General features: G+C 40.0%; 1 protein-coding gene across 2 annotated transcripts in view; it reads left to right on the top strand.

The window, feature by feature from the left end:
• LOC140362750 (protein bicaudal D homolog 2-like) overlaps positions 1 to 17,652 on the top strand; it is a 40,364-nt gene that overhangs the window by 3,918 nt on the left and 18,794 nt on the right. For both annotated transcript variants that reach the window (XM_072448920.1, XM_072448919.1), the window contains exon 2: positions 8,545 to 8,757. In XM_072448920.1, coding sequence (XP_072305021.1) covers positions 8,545 to 8,757 — 213 coding nt within the window. The remainder of the gene's footprint in view (positions 1 to 8,544; positions 8,758 to 17,652) is intronic.

Raw genomic sequence — 17,652 nt, 5'->3', positions numbered from 1 at the left:
CAATGATGAGAGTAGAGTTCAGCGCTGGCGGCTGCTGTGGTAATTTACTGTATCATGTGTGTACTTTGTTCGTTTCATACAGTTGTTGTCACTTAATCATCAAGAACCACCTAAAATATATAAAAAAAAATGGAAATCGATTAGTATTTCTAACTTGTTTTTGAGATGAGCAAAATTAGAATATCACATATATTGTTACAGCTATCAAAAATGACTGCTAAACAAGCTCATTACAACTAATTGAGGAAGCTAGAGTAATCTTCCATACAAGAGATATTTTTACCCTTTTTATGGTCCATTCACTTTTTGTGTGATACAAGACATTTACAGGCACATTTTAGAACATTCCTGATGCATTGTGAAATTGTCTGTATATTGTTATAGATTATCCCCCCCAAAAATATCAAAATACAGTAATAATCTTGATTCACCCCTAACTAAATGACATAGTGCTGCTAATTTTAAAATCTTGATTTCTGTTCAGAATGACGCACGCTCGTTCTGTCACACACAACAAAACCTGGAGCAAAGAACATTTTCTAATCTACATAGAGGCTTTCAAACTAAATTGTCATAAAACATTAATAACAAAATGGATTAGGGTGTCTTTGCAAGATAATTAAGATTGTGAATTATAAGCCAAATAAACGTAAGTATAATAGAGAAGCTCATTTTGCAATATTGATTGTGCAGGGTTTATTTGTGTAGGGTTATTGTCTATAAACCAGCTCCCATAGTGAAATAAACCTGGATTTAAAGTTGTTTGTTTAAATAACCTGCCTCATTTCTCCATAATAAACCTTGTAGCCTTTGCCTCTGGGTCGTATTAGAGCATCATATACCCAATATTTTCTCCATATGCAAGACAAGCAGGCCCTGATATGATCCCCGCTTATGACTGGGATAATTAATGTTTGTGTTTACAGTGGCTAGAAAAGTGACCTCCTCGGACTTCCTCCTATTGTGCTGTAGTCAGTTTTTTTTTTACAGTCGGCATCCTGTTTACAGCTGAGGGCATTTATAGCAGATGGGAAGGATATGATGTAGACTTCTGCCCGGAAAGGAAGATTTAACATTCAGTAATCATTGAAATCAATCACATAATTCACCAAAAAATATGCTTTTTAAAATGATTCTTAAAACACCTTGCAGTAGACCACACATTTAAAAAAAATAAAAAATTAGGTAATGGTATAAGATTAATTTATTGCGCTCTTGGGGAAGGTATAATTTAGTTGCCCCTGGGTATATAAGCATGCCCTAAAGACGATACTCTTATTAGCATACATGACAAAAGGGTTTCTTGTGGCAGTAATAAATGGACAGATGGTGGGTGCCGCGACCCCCTCGCCACAGTCACGTGCACTCAATCAAAGCGGTTTGTTCATATAGGACATTTCTTGCATCTGGTATCAGTTTAAGCTTTGTGCAAGAGGTCTGAAAGAACTTATACGTTGAAAATGTATTGTATCATGTGTTTAAAAATACGTTTAGGTGTTTCTTTCTTTTTTTTTAAACTACAACTACTTTTTGACAAAGTAAAGTAAAGTGAACGGAGGTTATATAATGTCAGTCAAATAAATCAGACTATTTAGACATTTTCTAGCATTTTTACTACCATTTATATACTCAATATTCAAATTTTGCATATTTCAAAACTACATTCACAATATTATAAAATGTCACTATTTTTCCTACCCTTTTATATTGACAAGCATTTAGAAAATGTGCTGAACCGTCACAACCATCATTCAACAATTAATGGAACCGTCATGGGGCCCTTTGCTCAGAGGCGTCTGCTCATTTTAATAGGCCAACGATTCAAACAATTTCTAAGACTGTCCCTTCACCCCAGGGCTCCTTCCATCTAACTGTACCAGCGCAGTACAATAAGGAACATATCTAGTGTCTCTCACCAGCACCACCTCACTGTGCCACCAAACTCCCCCCTCCTCCCCCGCTGCAGGCTGCCATTGTGAGTCTAGACTGTGCTTTGAATCCCCCAGGCAGGCTTCAGAAAGAGAGGAATGGTTAAATGGGAGGTGGGTATAGAAGAAGGCGGGCCATGGTGTGAAAACTTGGGGCACGAGGAGGGTATTTTAATTGGATACATGCCAGTCTCTCAGGGGTGCCTGAGAAATGACAGGAGGGGCACTGCTTTGGTTTTCTGTGGGAACAAGCTCGCGTCCTTTTGAGAGGGAAGAATCAGCTGCTCCAATGAGTTTAAAGAGCTGGGGATTTAAATGACTGGCAACACGGAGAATGGAGCTTCCTGCATTTGTGTTGCGTTCATTGTATGTTTTGCGCTTGGTGTATTTGGGATAGAAATGGCTAGAATTCTGGCCAATTGTAGTGACCCAATTATTCTTTACGGTCAAGGTCGTCTCAGGTGTGAAAACTGTCACATTGATCTACACATTTAGCCTTGTTGAGAGGCAAAAAGTCACAGAATGCCTTTCATTAGTCCAAGTGGTGCAGGGGGCCATTAGAGTGTCTGGTTGGAGGAAGGGCCAGTCCAGACCAGGACCTCGTCATTAGGGGCAGGTCAGAACAGCCCACTGGGAAAAGCATTATGGGGCCATGGGATGAAGAATTGTGTTTAAGAACGACACAAGAACCAATATGTCAACATAAAATATGTTTCCCTCTCTTCCCCCTTCCTCCAGTCAATACCACGGCCCGATTGAAGGGCCTTGAATGTGGAGGAGTCCAACATTTATCAAGTAAGCATAATGGCTGCTGGTTTAGCAGAGCTCGCAACACACAAACAAATAGATTTTGCAGCAGCAGGGTCCCCAGCCCCCCGGTTCTTCCTGTGTTTTGACCTCACGCTTCGTAAATGTAATCTCACGTGCTTTGGGTCGTGCAGCTGAGGTGGGCCACAGCTGTGGCACAGCTGCTCCACTCCCCTGTCATTTCAGCAACAACAGAAAGCTGTGTATCTGTGCTAGTCGTCACATGATACATTTATATGTGAACAAGTCTCAAGGACCAGACCAGAAGCTGTGGGTGCTTATCATGATTAGACCTTGGTCAGATACAGCAAAGTCCAAACAGTGCATGGGCAGTTGAGAGCAGCTCAATCAACTCTGTGCAGAATGAATATAAAGTGGCTCTACAGTCAGAGCTGTGTGGCAGAGAAGAGGAGGGGTAGACTCTGTAGCTCTGATGGTGCCATCTGGGCTGGTGGCACCCTCCTGTGATACCTCTGCTGACCGTTGCCACTGTAATTGGCAGTGTAACCATAATGACGTCTGTGCCCCGGAGGCCAGACGTGTGGACCTGGGATTGTTCATCCAGACACAGGCTCTCTGTTTTGGACTAAAGAGGAACTACAGGCAACCTCTGATAAGACTTTGCATTGCAAATGATTGAGGTCGTGAAAACCAAAGCTGGAGCTGCTGTGTGATATGGGCGATAACGAACCCAGACTTAAAGCCAGACGCAGATATGGAGGTGTAGGCTATATCAAAACCATTAAACATATGCAGTCCTGGAGATTAGGTCTTTATCCCCCAACAATACACTGAGCCACATACAAACATGTGCTTCCTCCTGATTATTAACTAGAGTCTCTGTTGCACAAGAGCCAGCAGATTTGAGATACAAGAAAAACAACAATAGTAATAGAATCCTTGTAACTATATCAAAGTGGCTTTTTTGGGCAATTTTACCAGTCCAAATATTCCTCATTACAATATTATTCATGTATGATTTTCAATCTCCTGTTACAACCTTCTTACATTCAGAGTTGGCTCGCAGCCGTTTTTTTCAGTTTTTAAAATGTTTGTCTTGTGAACTTGTGATTGCCTCACATCGGGTGCATTTTCTGTTTGCAGTGGGCTATAGCCTTTAGCACTGACTGCATTCACTGCGCTGCTTTTGAAACCCCACCAGGCTTTCAGCAGTCTTCCCTTAACCAGAGATAGGGCCGACACACCAGGTGCACTCTGGGGGAATTGGGCGAGCGAGTGTGGAGGAGAGTGCGAAGTCGTCCGAGAGTTGGAATAAAAAGCCCTGCAGCTTGGTGCCTCACTGAAAATCAATATGGCTCCGTGCCAAGTGGCAACTCTCAAATATCTCAGCCTCCCTCTCACACGCATTTTAGCACCTTCTTCTGTGGCTGTTTCTTTGTTTGGCAGATGAATACTATGAAATATTTTCCTCTTTAAAATGAAGGGCGTTGGAGTGGAAATTATCACACAAAAATCTGTGTTGTATAGTCATATCAGCATTCACAAATAAATAAAAGATTTTGTACTTGCTTTGGTCTATCGAGTCCTAACATAATGACGCTACATTATCAAATTGCTCTACTTAGTATGTTGCAACTGTAATCATTCTAATTAATTTGCTGCCAGGCGTTATGGAACCAGCACGAACCTCTCATGGGATTGGGTTAGTTCTGCCTTTGATCATAATTTACAGTATTTTTGCAGTTTAAAGTCCGCTGCTCCCACTGCAAATTCCTCTGAATCATTATCTCCCGTGTTACTCATTACAGCGAGTGGCATTGCCTTGAATATAACCGTGTCTAATCAGGAGCAGCTCAGTATGTAAACTGTGTTAACCAAAACAACCACAGATCCATGTGACATACATTCCTCAGGACAATGTTAAACTGCAGGCCAAGGCAAAGACAACAGTGTTTCTTAGACAGTTTGCGCTCAGGAAATAGAGCTAAGAAATGGGACACACAGACAACAACAGCACATAGCCGTCCCATTTTTTTGATTGCATCTAACTTTTTCTTATTAAAACACAACAAGAGCTAGCTATCTTAATTTCATGAACATAAACGGGACAAAAAACAGTCCTGTTTATGCTTAGAAAGTTTCAACTCCGCTCCGAACCACATTCTTTTTCTGACAGAAGATTGGCTGTAGACCGCTCGATTAAACAGCATTTGAGGCTCGAATCAACAATTAGAAACGATTAGATCCATCACTTTTCAACATATACATCTAGACTTACATTAGTATAAATTTTGGCTAAACAAAACAGGACTAAACCCAGTTGAAATAGACGAGCACTTGAGTAAAACCGACTGATGTCTTCATCCTAGGAAATGTATGCCGGATACTGTGTAACCCAATGCCCCGGGACGTCTCTGCTATAGTCAGATGATAATAGTTGTCTAAATATAGCAGCTCAGTAGTGTGTGAATAAAACTCTGAAGCAAGGCTAAAGGGAGACGTCTCTTTCCTTTTATTACAGACGAGAATGGCTGCAGAGTTGCATCTCCTCCACGTGAGTTGCGGCTCACGAGGACGTGGATCGTGTTCAGTGGGTTGTTTAGCGCTTGCGCCTCCTCTCGCTCCACCTCTCCTCCTCTGCAGTCGCCTCCGTGGCCTGCTCCAACACTGACCAGCCTTGTATGAGTAACCAACGCAGCAGCTCTCACTACATCACGGCGCAAATATGCAGCCGCGGACACCATCACCTTCACATCAGCCCACACAAGACACTCAACATGGAGGCATTTCCTGTCTTCTCTTAATAGAAACACTCGAAGCAATGGAAATGTTTTGACTTGAGTGATGGAGATTAAACTGTAGCTTGCTTGGAAATAACTGCAAAATCCAACAGTTGAAAGAAGTTTAGTTCTGTTTAACTTATGACAGAATTAGGGATGTCAAGATTATTCAGTTAATCAATATTCATGAATATTCACGTCACAATATAATCGTAAGAACCAAAAAACAGTAATAGTGATCATTTTAGAAGCAAAATTAAGTATTTTTAGTTCAATCTATCGTCCAAAAAATAGACCTAAACGTCAATAACCTTTATCTGGTGATTTTTGTCAAATGTAACTTTATTTTGTCTCTCAGAAAGGTCAATTTTGTAAAGACGGTCACAGACTTGAGGAGGCAACAAGAATGAATGAAAATTAATGTTTTCACAGTTGATCGGTCACAGTCTGAATAATCGTGAATAATCGCTAAATTGTCACAATAAGCATAGCGCTAAAATGTTATATTGTGACATCCCTAGACAGGATGTATACAAATAGAGCTCTGTGGATATTGGAAGCTGTAGTTGTAATGCTTGTCACCTTAATAAATGACAAGGGATCGGAGTATTAGAGTATTAAGTATTAAATCTTTAGACCGGTCGACCGTCCTCAAATGGCACAGTATAACAGGAAGATGAAACCCCTGTATTTATGGTGATGGGGTTGGGAGTGCTACCACTCAACATCCATGCAGACAACAATACTCTACTATTACTACTATTCTAAAGGATAAATAGCCAGGCGTAGATGTACCTTGAGTTACGATTGGTGCTCTGTAATGACTTTGAAAACGGTTGTTCCGTAAGATCAGATGACAAAGAAACCGTTGGTCCATGTTCTAACTTGTTTTCAACCACAAAGCTGTCGTTTAATGTCAGACCAGTGACAAAGCTGTCATAGCAGCATATAAAAACTTGTGAGGTGTGAACGCAAAGACGGCAAGCAGTGTGTGTCTGAATTAGACCTGATCTCTGGAGAAAACGGTGCTTTGTTTGGTGCTAATATCATCCTTAGCAACCGTGATGCAACAGGATGCATGGTTTCCCATTTTGGCACAGAACAAGTTTGAATTTTTTATTTGAATTTTATCTCAACATCTTAACTATATATACAGCATTCTATACGTAACTTGAATAATTACTAAACAGTTTGTTTTATGGACTTAAAACGGCAAATAGCTGGTGAGGTGATATGCAAATAAAAATGTTTATAGCAATTGTAACTTTGCGGCTTAAATTGTTTTAATAAATTTTACGTGCACAGTAATAAAAAGCTGTTGAATGCATTACTGACTGATGCTGATTTTCTTTTGCTCCGCTGAAGAGGAGAGACTGTGCACTATTGGTCAATGATTCAGTTCAGAAAGCTGCCGTAAGCCTACTATCACATGATGCTTTTGATCATAGCAGTTTTACCATGCTTTGATCAGTACGCTTCAGGACGGGCGTGACTGCTTTTTCAAATACACACACAACAGAATCTGTTGAACAAGGAGAGGAACAGAGGAATTTGCTTAAACGTGTCTGTGATTAGCTTTAAAACGGATTAATACACCATATTTGCATGGATTCTGCAGCATATGGCTCCGGATGAATAATAATTTTGGTGCGGAAGCTTTTTGTGAGATTATAGGCCTGACCGTGTGTGTCCCTCATATGACCGCCCTTAAAAGTAGTGTCCCAAAGCCACGCCTCAGTCAAGCGCTGTAGATTAAAGGCCTGAGGTCAGTAGATTTTGGGTAAGTATGCAGGCTCGCTTGATTGCTCTGCCTTCAATACCACCATCCAGTTAGATTATAACCATGGGATTTCTTTTTTTTATTGAGTTGATCCTCTTTTACTCAAACAATGTTTAATCCAAACTATATCATCCTTTACTTGCACTTTTGGGGGATTAAATTGGCTAATAAAGTGTATAAAGCCAAACTCTGGTATTTGGTCCAAACTGTGGACAGTCATTGAGTCTCTTCCCTTATTTTCAGCCTAAACATCCACAATTTTCTCTGCCTCAGTGGCACGAGACATTACGCCAGCTTCTAACCTGTCATGAATTGGTTTTACACGTTTACGTTAAGTCCTCGCATCTAGGTCAGTTGGACTTGTACGAATTTCCAGATTCCCTTCCTCTGAAGGAATTACTGGGATTATTACAATATGCAGCGAAACCGGGGAAAATCCTGCAGCCGCCCGTCACGTGCAGTTTTAACGGGCTATTAGCAGGTCAGAGGGTGAGCGAGAGCAGAGAGTGTAGCTGCAGACGGGGCAGATACACAAGAGCCTCAGGTGATTTCACATAAACCATAATCACAATTTCCATCTCAACACATCACTGGTGGTTGATGTTTAGACATGTAATCACATATGTGGTTATTTCAAGAAAGAAACTCCTCTCATATGGCCAAAATGGTCTTCCACTGAATTCAAATTGTTTATGGCTTGTGATTAATTCAACTTTTACCTCTTCACGGAAAATAGCTGCCTCCATAAGTACTTGTATTTGTACTTTACTTGGTCAAAAGAATTAAAACGTGATTTACCCAAATTGAAACTCTGTTAGGGACCAAACAATGGCTCATGTATGTATTTGACGGCTGAAGCAATTATTTACACCTCATCACAGCCCAGAGAGCCCAAAAGACTATGACTGAATACATTTCTTTTTTAAATTAAGCCTTACATTAAATACACTTTATTTGAAGTACTACATAACAGTTGCAGGCGCACAACCAGTTTACAATTTGAGAAACAATAATTGATTTACACGATAGTCTCACTGCTCACTGTGTCTGAGCATACGAGAAACAGATCTAACTGGGACAGAAAAGCTGGAACGCATTGGGGAGTAACAGATGATTCTTTCCAGATGGAGAATTTCAACCGCAACGTGAATGATCGTTCATCTGGGATCCTGAGATGAACTGCTCTGGCCAAACCATACTTTTAACTGTGATATTAGAACGATTTCCCTTTAAACTTAACTTGATAAACGTGTACATTTTGGCTCACCACCGTCTTCTTTGCCCCCAGGCGTTCGGACAGGCCCACTCCAACCACAGGAAGGTGGCGGCGGACGGGGAGAGCCGCGAGGAGTCCCTGATCCTGGAGTCGGCCAGTAAGGAGGCCTACTACGAGCAGAGGGTCCTGGAACTGCAGAACGAGCTCCGTCAAAACCGCAACCTCCTCACCAACACACAGTCTGAGAACGATCGGCTCAACACCGTCTCGCAGGACATCAAAGAGGTGAGGCAGAGAGGGAACATCAGACGGGTTTCTTTTGATGCGTTTGTTTTTCTCCAGGAACTCAAGTGCTGGGACATGACTAGCTATGATACATATTTTATGGCCTAGAATAACCTTTTATTGCCCTTGTTCAATAGCAAACATCATTCACTAAATTGTTGATTACTTTATTTAATGCAGTTTGCCCAGGACATCATGCCACAAGATCTTGCAAGATAAAATTGCCATACCGTGATAAAAGATTTACAATTTTTAAACTTACAAAGTGCCTTGGATTTTTGTCTTCGGGAATGACATTTTGCATTTTTTTTTACTCAAATAGACTAAACTGTTTTCTCTTGTAACTCACCGAACACTTAACCTTTCTTGAGAAGCCGTTCTTCCAAAGAGCAGTGCTACAACGACAGCAAAAATATAGAATTATATGAAAACAAAATTGATTATAAACAGTATTGCGTGAGGATCTGCCCTTGTCTCGTTCTTGTGGACCCAATCTCGTGTCTTGTCTTGTCTTGTGGGATTTGTGTCTCGTCCCATTTCTAATCCCATGATCTTTGTTTAAAAGAGCAATTACATGTTGTGTTTCGGCCAAGATACACAAGGTACACGTAGACTTCTCATACACACCTTAGCTTTGTAAGAACATTTTGTATTTAATTTAATGAGTACACCATTCCTTATTTAGGCGTGCCATAGTAAGTGGTAAAAACAATTAAGCTGTTGAGACTGACTTGAAAATTGGACTAGCCTCTTTGCATCTGCTTTTCTATTCAATCCAAGAAGAACCATTTAAGTTAGGGCTGCACAATATATTGCAAAAGTATTGATATTGCAGTATAGGCAAATAACGATATCACAACAAACTAAATATATATCGCAACAATGACAACAAGTTCCTCCTTCAGAGAAACAGAAATGTGCTGTATTTAAAATGGAAATGTTGAAAAAGTCTGATTTTATTCATGAGTTTCCTTATTCACTCTAAACTAGCCTCGAGTTGGTTGTAATTTATCTCTGTTAAATTGTTATTTTGACAAAGTAGATGCACTCATTGATTAAACATGATAGTATATTTGAATTGCAGTGATATTGATAATGCCATCATTTTCAATACTGTGCAGCTCCAATGCAAGTCCTTAAACTAATTACAACCATAATGCGACCCCTAGTCCCAATGTACACAATGCATGACCCCCTTAATTGCCGTCATTACTATATGCTGTGCACGTAACTATATTTGACCTCATTATACGAGACAAGACCCCACTGGACACGAAGCCCGGGGGAAATGGATCAAAAGAGACGCATAGTGAAAGACTGGAGTGCCAAGTCTTTAACCTGATAGATGTGCGCTTTGATCCAACCTTCATCTCGGCAGCCATAATAATAATAATGATTTGGTTTGAAGTTGTGAAAAATATATTCCTGAAGGCCGGTAGCACTCGTGTATACTATAGTTCAGATTCCATGCCACTGTTAAGGGGAAAGCCGCTCGTGGTTGTCGCGATGCTAAAAGCCGTTGACATGTGCCACTCTCATGACCTATTTAGTCTTTCCATAATGCTCTCACACAGAGATAAACCTGTGGGTATTTTCATTCTTTACGTTTATGCATTGATGGTTTACTTCAGCTGAGTCCACTGATTTGCTGTGGGGTTATTCCGGCTTCAATAAAGCGGCGGAAAAGAAGGATAATAGCCTGGCTTAATGCGGAAAGCAAGTCTACGGGAATCTGCATTTCCTTTGCACGAGACAGATGTGAGCTTGGTGTACAGCTGGATTAGGGCCAGAAGTGACGAGTGGCGCAAAATACACATTCCTGCATAATTAGGTTGTTGTAAATTGGTAAATGGTGGTCGTATGGAACAACGTGCTCTTTCAGGTAAATGGAACTGGTGCACAGTAAAGTAATACTCGTATATTTGTGGTGATTGGTGGGAGAAACATACTAATACCACTGGAAACCCAATATCTTTCTGTAGCATTGTCAATCTAGCAATGTTAATATTGCTTGGTTTGTTGATAAGCTCGTTTCATTCAGATTAGCGCTAAAAAGATCGTTATAGTGAGGAATGTAGAGGTAAACATGAGGCCAATAAATACTACAAAAAATTACATTATCATTAATTTTCTCTTAAATGCCTTTAATTTCATGAGGATGGCCACGTATTTGAGGAATTTTAATGGAAAGGCAATGAAAGAAAAGTATGGATTTCAGTGTTGCATGACAATAATCGTGAATAATCATAGAATAATTGTGACGTTTTCTCCGCACAATAACGGAACCGTTTCAAGCACCTACGACAATTAACAAATCAACAAAATTAGCTGTCCTGATTTAGCTCCCAATTATTTCTTCTTCTTATGCAGATATATTTTTCATTGTGCAGCGCGTCCCTACACTACAATAACAGTTATAGCGCTATTATGGCTCTGCGGCCTGTTTGCGGTCCCTTATCTGTAAAAGTGCTGACATGGCTCCACTTCCATGCCGCTCTAATTGGCCCGATAGCAATGCTTGAGTGAGAATGGCCTCGCGTCTGACAATAATGCCGCTGGTCAGACGGTCCTGTTGGTGGTACGAGGAGGAGAGCGAGCAGGAGCCAGAGCAGGGCACTGGTCTGAGCACCGGAGCTGGCATTGTGACCAGGCCGACGCGCACTGAAAAGGTCCTTTGTCTTCAGGGTTTTCAAATTAGCCTGAGCGAAAGGCCGTTGGGGAAAGAATGGGGCGTGAGGATGCAAAGAATGGCACCATTGATGGAAAACGCCTGAAATCTGTTAAGAGAGTAAGAGTGGCCCAGTATGAACTTAACAATAATCGTAAGGTTGTGAAATTATTGACAAAATAGTACAACAGTGGTAATTTATATGTTACATGTTGTTGTAGAGCTGGTTCAGTCATTTCTAATCATTGTGTGTTTTTATTCTACAGCTTGTTTTTTTTATGTTCAAGAAATGAGCATTGAAAACCATGCTTATTTGGTTCTATGAGACAAATTGTTAAAAAAAAATAATATGATTGACAAATAATCTAGTTTCCCTTGTCAGTTATTTTTGTGAAAATATGTATTTCCTGTAGAAAATCATGCCCTGTTCTTTTTTCTTTTCTCTTGTGTTCTTCACTACTCAAAAATTCGAATAATTAACGGCTGTGAGATACAGGTGCATATTTTGCTCAAAATAAAGTTATTTTATTTTTTTAAAGAAGAAGAACATTTTAGCAAATTACCTATGTTTGCTTTTCTACCACAACACACAATACAACATACATTTATTATGATGTATTTTTTTTTTAAATGGCAGATTTGTCAAGCAGAAATATCACTAATGACAGTTATCTCAAGCCACTGTCCGTAAAATTGCTTTGACCATTTCCAAAGCCATGTTCTCACACAATTACTTTTACTGTCTCTGCTGCATCTCTTTTTCTCTGCATTGGCCCCCAGTCTTCAGTACTGCACATGGCACATAGCTCCCAGCACATGTACAAGTATTCTCTGCCAAATACTCCATGTTACCCCTTGGCGTTGGATAAGCCCCTGCTTTGGTTCTGTCTACAGGATTAAAGCTCCTCTAAGAGCCAGTTACAGTGTGAGGAGGCGCACGCTAACAGCCATGACATCATTAAATTAAATCTGGGCCCAGCAGAGAATGAGCTCACACTGTGTGGGACGCTATGAGAACTGATAAAACGCTGTGTAATCTCGCCCAGGCAAACGCATGGTATACACTTTTTTTGAATATTCATAGAAAGATGTGAAGATAAACTAAACAATGTCAGTTGTTTTGGAGATAGTGTGCAAAATGTGATTATCGAGTATAATATGATCATAAAACTAATGTAAAAAGTTTGCAAAAAGGGCTGATTAGAAAAATAATCTTTTATTTAAGGGTATAATGTCCTATCTCCAAGACGTTGTTAGAATATTTTCTTCATGATTTTGAAATATGCCAAGACTTATTGGACATTCATTCTTGTATTGAGTCTCGGTGATAAGTCCTGGTTTATCCTATTTTGGTCTTCAGTTCTGCTTATGCTGATTTTGCCCATTAATTTGTCCCTTATAGTCCAGTTTCAATAGAAATAAACCAGATTAAGGTAAAATATAAAATATATAGGCAACTTCCCAAATACTTCTTTTAAATTATTACAAATAATCAATTATAATTTTCATTTCCATTTACAGCTACTATGGCTGTAGTTGACTAAAGAAATTCTTTGTCGACTAAAAACCTGCCCTGCCGATCGATTAGTGGACTAAAAAGGGAACGTGGCAAAAGGACTCAAAACTATGCACTATCACAATGTGGTGACCACGTAATTAATTACACTCGCCACTATTCATACAGAAAATACTAGAAAACTGTGTATTAATGTATAAAAAGATTAAAGTCATGATTCACTACCAAATCTTCAGATGACTCATTCATTAACTAATAAAAAGCTATTAAACGGTTAACAGTTAAGATGTCTATTTGTCCAGGTGACATTTTCTTTTATTATGCTTGTAATAAATTATACATTTTTTGTTTTTGATTGATTTGATTAATCACATAAAATCTGGTTTAGATTCACAAATATGTATTTCTGCTATAATAGAAGTCATTGTTTGCATTGAATCATGTTACAGTCTCGTAGACTGTATCCAGACAAACGCATACATTATTATAGTAAATGAGAGGGAGATATTGAAATGTTAAACATGATTGCTTTTCATGCCTCATTTGCACCAAGCGGCTTTTCTCCCAACACTTGTGTCTAAAAATCAGGGGTATTTTCTATCATCTATTCATTCATCAGCTTTGAGGATTACACACCTGCCGTGGAGGAGTGCCGTGATGGCTTTAGTTTGAAAGGTTAGCGAGGACTAGGAAGTGGAAATTAAAGTGCGCCAGATGGACAGTACCCTGATTACTGAAAGGTCAAAGTTGAGTAGGTAGAAGCTTGGCTAGGTGATCTGTGATTACTGCTCCTGCCTTTATCTGACATAGTAACATTTAATAAGATGCCTAGTGGGCTTAAGGGTGCCCATGTCAAGTCCTGTATCATTTCTGGTGACAGCAATGCTGAGACAAATCGCCTCCAGAGTGCGGAGCGTGGGGATGGGGTGCAAACCGGTTTATACAGAATAAGACAAGATTTTTTGCTGTTGTTTCTAAAGGACTTAAATAATTGCCGTCTTTGCGATTTGCTAATTGCGACCATTCAAATTGCAATTTTGATTCAATTGCGATATATATGGCTGCCCTACAGTCTACACATAAAAAAACAAGATAGATATGTGTCCATAAACCCCCACTGAGCCAAATTAAGAACTAAACCAGGACCATCTGTCAAATGTAATTAAACCATCATAAAAGCTTTAGTATAAGTGAGTTAAAGACACTTGAATATCATTAATGACTCAAACCAACTTTCAAGAAACGTTCAAAAAAAAAAAAAAAAGTCTAAAATTCACACAATACTAACGTCTTTTGACCACCGACTAATGGCCCCAGTGAGTGTTTTCATTCCGGATCAATATGGACATGCTGGACTGAAAAAATCAATTCACTTTGACTAATGGATGTAAACACGTGCGTTTCCTCACTCGTCCCGATGACCTGAAAATCTCTAATTCGGCTTTATGCACAATCACAGTGAATCAGACTGTGCCAAACCCCACTTTTAATTGTGTATCCAAACGTGTGACCTTGGGCCGGTGTTCTCGCTGCTAATGGAGGCGCGTATCGTCTGAATAGAATGACAATTGCTTGCAGCGAGCGTAAAGATAAAAGCGGATCCTCTTTCACCCACACTGACGACTTTGACAGTAGCGAGAGGCCCCTGAGCGTCATTATCCTCTGTTCCGTGCTGTCTGCGGGTGTATTTGAGAGCGGGGTAGAATTGCGCCACATCTGTGAGTCATTTCTCCTCAAGCGAATCCTGGGACGACTCTGATTTTAACGCAACGTGACGTGACTTTGAGACGTGTAAAGTTGATAAAGTTTTGTCAGGGTGAACTTCGGAAATTATATCTGATACGGGAATATTTCAAACTGGCAACACTGGCCTGTATTTCTTTGATCGTTCAGGCGATTTGTTGGTTGCAGGTAGAGATTGATCGATGATGGGCCGATGGCGATACAGATCTCAGCTGATATTTTTGGGCCAATATGTTGGCTAGATTTTGTTTAATTTTCCCTACCTAAATTGAAAAAACTACAAACCCAATTGCTGTCTAGATATAATGCACTGCTCTACATTAGAATATTGTATATGAGGAAGAATAATACCTGTGGCTATGATGTATATATATTTTTCACATTTTGTGCTGTGCCTTTTTGCACCAACCAATACTTTGGTCCATCTCTAGTTGTTGGTGTCTTAGTCTTCTACACTTTGTTATTACACTACTAATAATGAGATTAAAATCATGAGTGTTTTCTCGTGAGATCCTTGTTGGGTGTGCCAGCGCCCTGTCACACCTCATTTTGGTCAAAAATATGTGCTTGCCAGACGGGCTTTTATGCCAAGACGCTTTTGCCAGTTTGCCAACTTCAGTTGAGTTGTTTGGTTCGTTGCACAAGGAACAGCAATATAAAGACAACATTTACTGCACTGTTTTTTGTCTACCTCCATGGCCGCTAAAAGCATGTTATATACAGCTGTAAGATAAAGTGTCCTCCTGAAGGACACAACCCTTAACATTGGTGGGATTGTACCGCTACTTTTCTGTCGACCCGTCCAACCTTGTGCGCTTTTACCATTCTGCTCTAATGTAATGGTTTGGATTTGAAGAAAAAAAAAAATCACGCCATTAAAACAGACACTAAAAGCACAGACTAATCTTTGGTGGGGACCACATTTAGCTTTGATTACAGCATACATTCGCATAGTTTCAATAAGCTTCTGCAATATTAAAATAGGTGTTTCCATCCAGTGTTGCATTATTTTTCACAATTGATCTTGTATTGATGATGAGAGAGTGACCACTGCACAAAGCCACGGTTGTTTCAGAAATGAGAAACCACTCACTGCATCAGTCAGGTTTAAATATCGTGTTGGAGCTGAAAGTTCATCACATGTAGCAGTTATTCAGAAGGAGTCTCGTACCTGCTGTATTTGCTTAGTACAATCCAAGTCATGACATTTTTTTTTTTTTTTTTTTGCACAGGCAGCATATATTATTGATATATGATGACACAAAACTTAGCTTTGACCTAGTTTCTGAAGTACTTTTGCGAAACATTGAGGCCAGTTGGGAACAAGTTTATTTCTGCCGTTTGCTTTCTCAATGATGGATACTTGATGCTAGAGATGAGGCAGGAAGTCAACAGGGACTGATGTGCACAGCAGAGTGTTGTGGGGGATGGAGGAGACTCGCGATGGTGAAATGGCAAAATGGAGGTCAGTGATATTAGACTCGAGCCGGCAGAGGGGAAAGGCGATAGTATTGAGCCACTTAGAAAAAACATTGCGCACGACTTGTTTTAAGTGCAGAGTGACCAGAATGCAGAGTAACAGTGGAGAAAGTGCACATTAGGATCACATTCATTTGTAGATGTTTCTATAAATAATACAAGCTTGGGCCATATGGAAATCTGGGGCTGCACTTCTGAGGGACGCAGCACAAAGAGTAAAAACCCTAGTAAAGACGCACTTAGCCAAAGTTCAAAGCAGCTTTATTTGAAGTTTGTAATAACATAGGAATACTTTTGCTTGTGTATAGCTTGTACCAAAATCTGAAAGAGAGCTGCAACTGACTTATTAGTGTATTAGTCAACTTGTCAGTGATTCTTTTCTATTAGTCGACTAGTCAAACGATTATTTCTAAATAAAAGTTGAATAATGAAGATTGAAGGCTTCTAGCAAGAGAATATTTACGAAATTACATGTATTATTAATGACAATTCATTCTGTTTTTGACATTTTGATTGAATAATGTTGCTGTTCTTGTTACGAGAGGTATTTTTGTCTGTGTTTTGATATTGGTACGGTAAGTCAATAATTGTTGCAGCCCTAGAACAACTTCTTTTCAATGTTAATCCTTCACTTACTGGAACAACTGCCCTCTTTGATTCAACTTAACACTGTGGCTTATGCCACTACTTTGCAACAGTTTGGGCGTGTATTGCCACCACCCTCGTTGCACACAAACGCACTTCTTAGTCTCATGTGGGGCTGTGTTTTTACTCCCCACGGCTGTCCAGTTTTCACCTGGTAGGGCAAAAGGCTCAAACACTGACCACTTCCCTTAAAGCCTGTACTGACGATCTGTTGGAAAGGGGCCACCTACAATGACCTTCACACCACCACGCCTCACAAGTCGCACAAACACGTCCATTAATAGATTTTTTCTGTGACATGCCTCCAGCTGAGTGGATGAGATTTTATTCCAAAAGCATGCAGTTACATTCGCAGCCCTTAAGCACCTTCTTCTGTCATAGCCCCGACTGCAGTAGTCTCCCAGTGAAAAGGGGTGCATGTGGACGCCGAGTTGAAAGGTCGGGGCCTCGAGCTTGCATTGTAATCTGATTGGAGGAGGATGTTAATCAGTTTCAGGGCTTGGCCTCTATTCATTTGCACCAAACAGCACTGACCCTCCAGCTGAGACTCCTAACCCTGACCGGGGAGGGACCTGGGTAAGCAGCTGGCATAGCTTTAATGCTTCAAAACAAGGCTCAGAGATTAGATGAATAAGAATTAATTCTATATGTTGTTTGATACAGCCAAAACAATACAACCAGCCCCCGATTTAAGGTCATTTTATTCTTTGCTTTGATTTTGCTGTCGTATTAAGAAGAGATTTGTAATGTAAGCTTTTTAATTATTCAGTGATGCACCAACATAATTTTGCACAGCGAGCACCCGCGCTCATTAAGTATGCGTACAGCAAATATGCATATTAAT

The sequence above is a fragment of the Eucyclogobius newberryi genome, unplaced genomic scaffold (assembly GCF_026437365.1).
Source record: "Eucyclogobius newberryi isolate DKJ021-1_F unplaced genomic scaffold, fEucNew1.0.hap1 SCAF_17, whole genome shotgun sequence".
Lineage (NCBI taxonomy): Eukaryota > Metazoa > Chordata > Actinopteri > Gobiiformes > Gobiidae > Eucyclogobius > Eucyclogobius newberryi.
Note: the sequence above shows the minus strand (reverse complement) of the source record. Positions and strands in the feature narration are given on the sequence as shown.